Source organism: Ovis aries, chromosome 18 (genome assembly GCF_016772045.2).
Source record: "Ovis aries strain OAR_USU_Benz2616 breed Rambouillet chromosome 18, ARS-UI_Ramb_v3.0, whole genome shotgun sequence".
NCBI lineage: Eukaryota > Metazoa > Chordata > Mammalia > Artiodactyla > Bovidae > Ovis > Ovis aries.
This window is the reverse complement of record NC_056071.1, coordinates 45455484-45467729: the sequence shown is the minus strand read 5'-3', so window position 1 is coordinate 45467729 and position 12246 is coordinate 45455484. Positions and strand designations below refer to the sequence as shown.

General features: G+C 33.9%; 1 protein-coding gene across 13 annotated transcripts in view; it reads right to left on the bottom strand.

Annotated features, from left to right (window-relative positions):
• The window catches only part of MIPOL1 (mirror-image polydactyly 1), a 353644-nt gene that overhangs the window by 27016 nt on the left and 314382 nt on the right, over positions 1–12246 (bottom strand). For 4 of the 13 annotated variants that reach the window (XM_060401446.1, XM_060401448.1, XM_027957289.3 and 1 more), the window contains one exon: positions 5025–5775. The exons of the other annotated variants lie outside the window; for them this stretch is intronic. In XM_060401446.1, the coding sequence (XP_060257429.1) occupies positions 5709–5775 (67 nt within the window). In that variant the 3' untranslated portion in view covers positions 5025–5708. Of the gene's footprint in view, positions 1–5024; positions 5776–12246 lie in introns of those variants that run through there. 13 annotated transcript variants of the gene reach the window in all.

Here is a 12246-nt window from a genome sequence, read left to right as displayed (position 1 = left end):
ACTTATGATAAGGAAATCAATAGAAACAGACTTGGAAATAGGATAATAGAATTAACAGACAAGCACAGTATTCCAGAAAATAGTGTGAAGCATGAAAAAATTAAGGAGATTGGAAAGACATTAAAAAGACCCCAATTTAAAATTTTAGAGATGAGAAGTATATTTGTGAAGTAAAAGGCTCTAGGTGGAATTAAGAAGAGTATATTAGATACTGCAAAAGAAAATGTCGCTAACTTTAAAGACAAAATAATAGAAAGTATTCAAAATAAAACACCCAGAGGAAAAAGAAACACTCCTCTGCCACTGGCAAAATGAACAAAGAATGAATCAGCCGTACCTAGGACAACCTCAAGTGGCCTAATATATTAAGTAGCAGTTCTAGAGAGGGAGGAAAGAGTTTGAGGACAAATGGTATTGGGGAAAAAAGCCAAAATTTAAAAAAATTGATGAAGATTATAAACTTATAGTCCAAGAAGTTCAACAAATAAGCACAGGAACATGCAAAAATCTGTAACACATCACAATCAAATTGGCTAGAACGAGTAATGAAGGTAAAATCCTTAAAGCAGCCAGAGGCCATATGTACAGAGAACAAAAATTAAAATGACAGTAGCCAGACAGTAGAATAACATCTTGAAAATATTTTTCCAAAAGGTTAATCTAGAATTCTATAGCCAGAAAAAAACCTTTCTTCCCCCAACGAAATGAAGGCAAAAAAAGGACACAGGCATTTTCAAACATACAAAAGCTGAAAGAACTCATTATTTACAGCCCAGCATTGTATAAAAGATACATATGTCAGGAAGGAAGAAAATGGTAGCAGGTGGAAACTTGGATCTACATAAAGAAGAGTACTAGAAATGTAAATATGTGGGTAAATATAAAATAATGTTGTTCTTACTTTTTGAATCACTTTAAAAGCAGTTAATTATTCAAAGCAAAAACAATAATTAAATTATTATTGTATACCTATGTAAAAGTAAAGTGCATGACAACAATATCACAAAGGTCATACATGGTGAGACAATTTTTTTAAACAGCAACCTGAGTATTTAGATATTATCAGTCTATAGAAACTTTACCCCAACAATTCCTACTGCCTAACCCACCCTAGTCCTCTTGTAGCCATGTACCTTAAACTTTAAATTCTAAAGTTTAGAATGTAACACACTACAGGTGATAGTGTGTTACATAATCTGTTTATGTTTACCTTATCTTGATTGAATAACCAAACACAACAGAAGCAATGTTCTTAGATTTTAGCTCTTGGTTACAGCAAAATTCCGAATACAAATTTCAAAATTAATAGAGGTGCTTTGTAATAGATTCGAATCATTTTTTTATTAAGAGAATTTGATTGCCTGTCTTAGGTTCTTTCTAACCAAAATACAATTTCTCTTTAATATTTTACTAGTGCTAGTAGTAAAGTACCTAATAAATTTGTCCTTAATGACTTTTATCTTTATTAAACTTGTAAGACAGTCAGATACAGTTTGACAGTGAACTTAATCTATTTCCTTACTGTAGTGTATTTTATAGGCATATTCAGTACAGTGCCTTCAGGACTGAACACTTATAAAAGCTTGATTAAATGTATAAATAACTGTATTGAAATGTATAAAATTTGCAGTAGAGAGCTTAAATGACTGAAAAGTAAATATATATTTCAGATTTTGGAGTTTGTGCATTAAAACACACCTTTCTTAATAATCTGACCGTCAGGAAACTGGTCACATCCAAAGTACCAGCATTCTCCAAAACTATGTTGAGAAAACAGTAACATTAAAAATAAGTATATTAAGATTTCTCCAAAAAAGTTATCAATAGTACACAATATTTTAATGAGTCTTAAAAATACACATTTATCACTGTCCAATTCTATTTATGAAATCATACATTAAAAATAACTTCAACCTTTATCAATTTAACTTAAAGTATATAATAAAAAAGAAAAGAAAACCTTTTCAAAGAAGGTTATTCTAGTAAAAGGATCACAAAAAATCTAGTAACCTGAGATGCTATTCTGGAACGTATGCTACTAGTTCAAATGTGCAAGCTCCAACTTAACGAATGTTTAAAATATTTGAGTTTTTAAAACAGTGCCAAAATAAACCACATCTTTTCTAGAGATGACATATTTAGCTGAGCTCAAGCAATATAAATCTTTCAGCCATTTCATGTATTTGTTTAAAAGCCTCAGAAACCACGTGCATTTGAAATAAAACGAACAAAATGCTGAAGTCACTGGAGCCTAACAATTGACTTATAAATCAATTTTTTAGAAAGGCAAATGTATTTATGTGTGTATGTGTCTCTGTATTTATATATCTATATATCTCTCTCGATATCACTAGATAGATAGCATAGCTGTAAAGAGTAGTTATCAACACAATAACTGTCTTGCGAAAAATTTGGGTTCCATACAAACCATATGTGAGAAGACAAATGTATAGGACATAGCTATTTTATCATTATAATGCCTCACTTGTCAAGAGTATTTAAAGACAGAAACTTCACTAATTATATTTAAAAATATACTATCTATAAAATGGCTTTCTATGCAATGTTAATCAATATTAAAACTACATTTTTGTCCAATAAACTAATTCTATTGGTAAGTGATCTGATGAGAAGATTTATCCGTTTATTTGAATAAGGACATCTACAAAGAATCAAGTTTCTCACTGAAAAAGAAAGATATTTTAAATAATTTTAACACAATGGTTAAACATAATATAGAAGTAGAATGAAAGTTTCTCCCATATTATTAACTAATAACTTTGCTTTATACTTTGCTTATAACTTGCCTATAACTGGTTGTATCTTTAACAGATGCTCCAGGAGGTACAGTGAGCCTTTAAGTTTAGACTGTCATTTGCTAGAAATATATTGTCAGGTTCTAACATCAAGCCAAATTAAAGAGTACAGAAGAACTCTGCTTATTTTTAATCAATAACGAATTGTCACAACATTCCTAATTAGTGAAAGTAAGGCTAAGGTTGCTACTGAAACACTATAGAGAGGTAGTAATAACGTGATGCTGTTCACATATGTAGCTCACATTACCGTACTTAATTGAAAGATATGTGCAGAAAATTCATACATATATGCATAAAAGAAATGGCACAATAATAAAAGAAATTGTAACAGTTAGAATCTTTGATTTTTAATTTTTGTAAATGAAAGTTTTGGAGACCTGTGGTTGCATGGAGTTGAGTCATAAGACCTCAGCTGTAAGTCCCAGCCAGTTCTTGCCAAATTCCTAGCTCCATCGAGTGTGTTTCCTCATTCACAAAATGTATTACTAATACTACTACTAATGGTAATACTAAAACTACTAGCATCATTATCATTATTACATGGTTGACATACATATTGGTAATATATTACTGTCTATAGAATCACATAAAAATGCAGATGAGAAAGGGCTTTGCAAATCAAGTGTTACACGTTTGTGTCATCTTTTCTGCTTTTCCTCTGAACTACTCATTTTTAACAAGGAAAAGTAAATTATCATTTCACTGTAGGAATTAGACTTGATGTTTAAAGTAAACTCAAAGCAACCCCTTTTCTGAAGTGTGGAACACTTCAGAAGTTGCATTATTATTGAATATATAGAGAACTGATCTTCAGCAGGCAAGATTATTCCTTCATATCCCCTTGCCCTGTCCAAAAAAAAAAGTACTACTTGACGTATCTGTAATTTTGTAGACAATTCATTTTCAAGAGGATGTGGTAATCTGGGGTAGATTACCTACACTAAGCAATAGAAGATGCTAGAACTATTTTGTAAATTTAATGTCAAGGTATCAAATTCTTTAAAGGTTCTGTATATTGATTGTAGGAATTAGTTGTGCTAATCTGATTGGTTAGTGATAGAAAGAGATGCTTGGAAATTGTAAAACGCCTTTTTTCTACACTTTGTGTTTTACAAAACCTCAAGGAAAATAACTCAATAAAGTTTTGTCTGTTATTCAGGAATACATTGAAAATTCAAGTTGGACTATTTTGTGATGAGAATTGTTTTTCTTCACTTACCTGCATGACTTGAAAGGGGCTGTTCCTTCACATAGGGAGCTGTTACATGTTTCAGTTAGAGCTAGTAGAGAAAACTACATGCATGACGAAACTATTCTAAATTTCTATAGTTAGATCATCGCGGTTTAGAGAGGCTATAATTCTCTTTAGGACTGTAGAATAAATCCAGTTAATTTTGAACCCCTATTCTTCCTTATTTTTCACATAGTTTAAGCAAAATTAAAAGCAGGCAACATGAGTAAATTCTAAATTTGAATCAATGGGATGATTCTGTCAGTTAATTCAACGGGTTTACTAAGAGACAAATAGAGCTTGTTTGCATCACAATTCTTTTGTCACCCTGTGATAAAGCACCTTATATTTTTCTGCAGAGTAAAAAAAATTCAAAAGCATAATTTCCAGTGGTGTATGCAATAAATGATTCTTGCTTGTCCTGAAAATAGGCAATGGTAGATAATTTAGCTCAGTCTTAAATTAAAAGATTATATGGACTTAGAAAATTTTTCACTTGCCTACTTAATTTTCACTAATTCTATCTCTACTTATCTATTTCATCCTATTCTGGTCATATTTATTTTCTATTTGCTTCCCATCTATTCAATCTTAAAAAAAAAAGATTTTTTCCTGTAGCTAAATACATGAATTTTAGTTTTATCCATAAAATTTAAAAAAGTAGGTTTCCTGAACCAAATCAGATTTACTTTCTCCCTCAAGTCTTTATATTTTTACATTATAATTTTATTGCATATTATAATTAGATTCCCATCTTCCATAACAAAAATTCAAGTGACAGTCTAAATAAAGGCATTAAAAAAAAGAATACTTCATATGTTTCACGGGCACTTGCCTTTTCGTGTCATGGTGACACATGCTAATTTTCAAGCCAAAAGTATCCCACCTGTGTAGACAGACTTGGCAATTACTATGGCTTAAAAAGAGTTTAGATCATTATTCAGACCCAACATTAAAGAATTTATAAGTACACATTAACAATACTTTCTTTTTATTGAAAACAGCGTGCGTTATTTGTAGTGAAAAAAATCATGCTTTGATTAACATAATTTTAATATGCCAAGCTCTTAATAAAGCAAATTATACATTTGATTCTTGGTATCTATACTTAATATTCTTTAATACTAAAAAAGATTACATGCATGCATCGAATGAAGACTATACATGCTTCTTATGTATGTGTTTCTCTCATTGGTTAAGAAATAAACTCTATATTGAAAAAAGCATGTATTTGAAGTTTTGACCTAACACAGTGGATTAAGGTTTAGACAATATTTACTTTTCTGCATTTGACTCAGAAAGGGCCATATGTGAAGATATGATCCTGACCAACTTTACTATGTTTCTATAATGGTCTTCCAGCAAAAATATTTATATTAAATACAGTGAGATATAAAATAATTACAAATAAGCTGCAACTTTACAGCTATTCATTGGTAAAAGTCTGTAGTTAATACATTTGGATAAATAACTCAAGTCAGCAGCAAAGTGGTTAAACATTTGTGATTTGATTTTATCTCAGCTTGGAATGTGGTTGGAGTGTCCCACTTCTAACAACTGTTTGCTAAGTTAAGGCTTTAGTGTTTACACAGTGTTGAATGAAGCAGCCTGGTCACCAGATGTGATTGCTTCCCCAGACTGTCGGGGTTTTTTTCAGTTCAGATCACTGTCCTCATGGTCCCTGTTCCAACCTTCTTCCTCAGGACGTCCACCAGCCTTTCCAACCTAAGTTGAGGGCAGTGGGGTGGGAGGGGAAAAAATAAAGAACATAGAAAGTGCAATTATTGTCAGGGATGTTTTGACTGAAAAAGGACAGTATTTACCTGTGACCGAGCACTTCTGGTCGTCATGAGAAGAAACAAGGCATGACTGTAAGTGAGAGACACGGGTGCAGAGTGCCAAGTATTTGAGGTTAAAAAAACAGCAAAAACACACACTTAAACCCAGTCTTCAGATTACGTCAGTTTTAGAGGCTACATGAAAAACACAAGCTACTAGTTTTAATACATCTACCTACTTGCATCAAAGTCATGAATTACTATGTCATGACAAGATGGCATATTAAATGTTGAGCAGTTTCAAACCGATTTTTTACCCAAGAAGTACATTTCTCAATACAGAAATACTATCACTCTTAGACCTGTCACTGAGCTTAATAAGTGATATGCTGGTATAGTGTATAATTGTTATGCATTACATTTCTTCTCTTTAAAGCCAGGTATTAGGTGGCTAGGTTGGAAAAATGATGTCTCAGTGGCATCAAAACAATTTAAATATATAAAAATGGTTTGATGCTAATAAAACCAGATTTTCTGTCCTACATTTTAAAAGTTTCTATTCCTGAGTAATATAAATAGGCTAGCACTGACTCTATATACTTCTGAGTCAAATATAAGTGATTTTTCAGTTGATTAAAAATTCACCAACTAAACTGAAAATGGGAGTCAAAAGTTCAGAAGTCATTCTGTAGGGTTCTTAGACTACTCTATGGGAGAGAGATGACATTCATTGAATCAGCAAGGGTTTTGCTTCTCAAAAGATGATGGAATTAGATCATCAATTGCCTTTTTCTTACTATTTCCTTTATGGTAAGCATAAAACCTCAACCAAAAATCTTGCTTGATGTCACACACACAGAAATCTTCTCTGTAAGGGAAGCTCATACCCAGCAGTTTTCATATACACAATTCTCCCTCCTCAAAGACTGGTGAGCGACACAGTCTAGTCTGCTCCAGCTTGCCTCATTTATATGGATCCATGCATGAGGGTCCTTTGCAAATAAACACAGCACCGAGCCAGACACTAAAGGAATGAGGGTATCCTTAGAGTCATACACACTGGTTTAGATGGACTCATCAGCTGCATGCCACATTGAAAACAGCTCAAGTTAAATGGATGACTCTGCATATATCAAGAGTTTTGTTAATAGAAAGTAGGGACATGAAACAACCCGGGGCATAACAAAAATCTTGGCTTTGAGAAATGTAGTTATGATCTCATAGTGAAAAAGGAAAATCTTGCTTAAATTTATTACCACAAATTTCTCTAATATAAATTTTACACAAGTATTATACATCCATTAAAACAGCTTTAAGCTAGTGATGCAAATACTTGAACTAGAAGATTTACTAGACAATTCTCTGTATTTACAGATGATTCTGTATTAGTTGGACTTTCCCTAGTGATAAGAACCAGTGCTCTGTCATAACTCTCTGAAGAGTATGATTCCTAGGATCGCATAGATTCTTTAAGACAAAGTTTTACTAAGGTTAACTGTGGAGGAAAGGGAAGAAAAATGTCACTGTGAAATTTTAACTGCATTGTAAAATATGCTAATAACCTGAATTAACGGTTAACAACTAAAGACCTTGTAGAAGCCAGCAGAAACCTTGATATGCCATTAATAGAATTTCTCAGCATAGACTGTAAAAAGTTAGCACAATGCACATATTTTTGGCTGCACTGGGTCTTTATTGCTGCGTGCAGGTTCCTCCAGTTGCCATGCAGGGGCTTCTCCTGCTGTGAAGCATGGGCTCTAGAGAGTATGGTCTCAGTGGCTGCAGCGTGCAAGCTCTTTAGTTGTGGCATGCAGGGTTAGTTTCTCTGTGGCACGTGGGATCTTGGTTCCCTGACTAGGGATTGAACCCACATCCCCTGCATTGGAAGGCAGATTCTCAACCAGTGGACCACCAAGGAAGTCCCAAAAGTTAGAAAATAGTACTTTCAGGTTAGTTAACTATATCTCTCTCCCACAATATCATTTGCTCTATTATTAAAAAAACTTCCTCATAATGTAAAAGTAAGCTCTACTTTGCACAGTTATTGTCAGTATGAATTCTGAATCAATGGAATGCTAAATTACTGAGATGAGTCTGTGTTGTGCTTCGTTTTTTTCTTTACAGATGGACTCATCTTACTTTAGTTTCTTCATACATTAGGATATCTTTCCACTTAGAACTCTTACATCTTGTGATGGTAAGAGGTTAGGAGGAAATACTTAAATATCATGTTTTGCAATGTCTTTACTATATTTCAACAACTACTAGATCAACCACATTCTCAGTTTATCCAGGTTGAATGATTTATGAAAATTTGATCTCAGAAACGAGAAATATGTCAATTACATCGTTTTGTAAAAGCTTACTGACTTTTGAAACACAATGAAGCATCTATTCCTTCCTGTAAGGAATGGACTATACCTTGTCAAACACGGACTGTGCTGACAGGAAGGTAGGTGTGTTTGTCTGTTGAACTACCTTGCAGGATCTGCCTGCAGGTTATTCTTTACTGTCCTAATCAATAAAATCCTTAAAAAATTACATAGTTTAATAAAATAGGCTCCAATTGCTTTACATGTTGCTCAATGATCGCTTCTCACAAAATTCATGAAATAGGAAAAGAGTTAGATTAGAATTCTAGGATTAGAATTTCTCTCTTCTAAATGAAGAAACAGAAGCCCAGACAAGGAAACCCTTGTACAAGGTCCTAAGATAAGACAGTAACAAATGTGGGCCTGGTTTCCTTGTTCTTATTTCAAAGTTACTTCCACTAGAGATTGGGCTAATAGAAAGCTACAGATTTTAGATTATAGGTTAATGTATTATTTGTCTTAATAAGTACATTAAACTGTTTCCTCAAGTTGTTACTTAAGTCAAATTGGTAAGCATTTACTGGTATATTTTATCTGCTAGTTTAGTAACAATTATAGGAAAGTAAACTGATAACGCTGTATATAATTAGGAAATAAGACAGTTTATTTGCTATAACACAAATGTTTTGTGAACTTGAAAAATACATTTACAGCTATATTTTAGATAGAAATTCTAGCTTTTTCAAATAACACCACTTTTATATTTTCTTTATGTCTATATAATATGTACATACTACAATGAAATACATAGCTTTCCATCAAGTAGATGATCATAAGTTATTTACCAATTTTCTGAGTTGGTTTACTCTCATTTTTCACTCTTAACGAATATCTTGATACATTTTAAAAGGCAAGTAATACTTAATGAATACTGACTATGTGTCAGTATTCTGAGAAGTACTTTATGCACATATTTAATTTTCATTACAACTCCATGGAGTAGATACTATCATTAGATGACAAACCAGAGCATATAGAAGGTAATCTGACCAGAGTTGCACTGCTATTGAGTTCTGAAGCTGGCGTACGCTGCAAGGTGTAATTACCACATCCCTAATCTCTCTGATGATGTGCTCCACTGCTTCCAAAAATACTGTAACTTTTAAGGTTTAGTTTTGATTTTTTATGGCCTTGGACTACTCTTACTGACTAGATAATTTTTTTGCAAAGTGAGAGAAAGGACTGAAAATAGAACAAATTCCTCATCTTCACTTGAATTGTAGTGAAGCAAAAATCTCACTATAGATAAACAAGCTATAGATTCTATAAAAAATTTTTTTTAGATTTCATTTTTGAGAGAAATTTTTGTTTTATCTATCAAGGTGAGAATAGAGTTCTTATTAGCAGGAGAATTTTCTTTTTAGAAAAAAATTCCATTTCTACTATTTAGGCAACGAAATTATCTCATCCAACATATCTGGCTTCTTAATTATTATCTCTTTATCCCAAGGAGAAAGAACCAGGGAAATTCAAGAGAGATGGATAAAAATCATCCTTCCAGTAGAGAAGACAGCAAAGCCACTAAAAATGCTTTGGGTTGTCCATTAGTATCAAAGGTCTTGCCCTCTTTAAACCATGGCAGCGGGACAAGAAAGAGATTTAAATGTAGTTTTTTCTTTTACTATTATGGCTGTTCTTTCTATGCTAGTTCTTAAATGTTGTTTTATCACCTTTAAACACTTTTTATGTTTTCCTAAAAGATGTTATTTGTTCCCCTGATTTCATTTAAATGCTTATGGTACAGATTATCATCCCAAAACTCTTTGAGTTTCACCCTCATATGTCCAACTGCCTTCAAGATAGCTCCTCCTGCTTATTTCACGGGTATATGACAGTGAGCATATCTAAAATAAAGCTTATTTTACCTCCCATGCATATTTCAGTATTTCTTATTCTGATTACTGTTGCCATTCATTAACTCAATCAACTTTTAAGTTCAAAAAATTTAGAAAACCTTGGTTCATTGATTTTTTTTTTTCTCACTGCAGCTTGGATCTATGAAAAGATTGTGATAAAACCATTAATGTAGACAGTGGGAAGCAATAAAAGGGTTTACCTCATCTAGTAACATCATTTACATTTTAGGAAGATTCCCCCTGGCAAGAATATAGAGATGAGATGCAGGTAAGTTGGCCTACAGGTAGGGAGCCCAGATAACTTCTTAGGAGCACAGCAATATGAATGTACTTATGGTCACAAAACTGCATACCTAAAAAGCTTATGACACAGATTTAAGTTCAATCAACCAACATTTATTTAGTAATTCCTATGAACTAGTTACTATTCGAGGCATTGATTATTCAAAGACTAGGACATGGCTTGATCATAGGAGCAGTAAGGTGGAGAAACATCTTTACATGGTAACTTCAATCAGTTATTGGTAAATACTGTAATAAAAGGGTAAGCATGGGTATTACATAGAACCTAGCTTGAGCAGGGAAAAAGAAGGGCCTGTAAAGGCTTTCTGATGATGCCTGAGTTAAGTTTTGAAAGATAAGAAGGGTGGGCATGGAGAGGGGGTAGGATGGGAATTTCAGACAAAGGAAATAATGTGTGCACAGGCACTGAGGTATGAAAAGCATGATGTGTGTCAAGCCAAGCAGTAGGATGGTTTCACAGGTTTCTCAGGATCATGGAGGATGTTGGGAAATGAGACTGGAGTGGTTGGTCATGACTAGGTCTTGCCCTAGGTGGTAACTAAAGGCAGAGGAGTGGATGGAAATGCTAAGAGAAACATAAGAAAGGAGGAGGAGGTGGGGGGTGGTGGGAAGAAGATAGAACCAAAGTGAAAACAAACACTTAAAGGAAAAGGACTGACAAAAGAATTTGAGAAAACAGTCAGGGAAGCAAAAGACAAACCAAGAGTACGTGCTGTCACAGAAAGCAGAGAAGAGAATTTCAAGAAGAGAGTGATGAACAGGGTTAAATACTTAAATAAGATGAAAGTGACAAATGAACATTAGGAAATTACAACCTTCTCTGTGCAACTTTAATAGCGTGATAGAAGTAGGATAATGTGAAAAGTGAAGATGAAGTATAGGCTTGGTTAGAAAATATAAGATCTTGGGTAGAAACTAAAGAAGATTATAGTTGCAGGAAAATGTATGGCTGAGGAAGTCCTTAAAGAAATGGATGGCATGTGAATATGTTTATGGACGATAGAAGAGAAGACTACGGGAAGAAGAAAAGTAAAAGGGAGGAAGACAATATATTTTAAGGAGGGTCTCAGAGAATGGAATCATTTAAGCACAACTTGCAGCATTATCACTAAAAATATGACTGGAAAACTTTTCCTTGGAGATTAGAGGGTATAGAGGTTGGGGGAATAGAGCTGTAGATAACTCTGTACAGGTGGAGGCATTTAACTGACATAACTCATCATTGCTAGACTCAATTTTCCCCACTGAGTAAGAGGCAGAGTTCTCTACTGAGAGCACAGGGTAAAGAAAAAGGCTGGGAAGGGGGCAGGAAATAGTAAAGGTTTAATAGGACAAGAAAGGGAGGTGATATTGGACATGTAAAAGCAATGCTAGTGGGATTGATGGGCCACTGATATTGAAGTTTCTTAGCATGAATGCAGAGGTTAGGGTGGAGAGGAAGACACTGAACCAGGTACTTGAAATGCACATTAAAGGAATCTCACTGATCTCACATTTATGGAGATCAGTAGATATCACTGGAGAGGAGAGAGACATAGTGATAATAAAGTTGGATGATATAAATCTCAAAGAAGGGAGGGTTTTCATGTGGATGCAGAAGGTATGCACATAGCAACAGGGAACCAGAGAACTCTTCTTTCTAGTCTACAGGGTATGGGGAAAAGACTGGTGTCTAGTGGGCTACAACGAAAGAAGTGTCTTTGGTAAATGTAAGTTTCAGGTAGAACGTATGTGTGAAACATTCAGTACAGAAGTTATGGAAAGACGCAATGTAGTAGGGCTTCTGAGGTAGTGTAGTGATAAAGAATCCTCCTGCCAATGACAGGAGGCACAAGACATGTGGGTTTGATCCCTGGGTCAGGAAAATCCCTGGAGTAGGAAATGGCA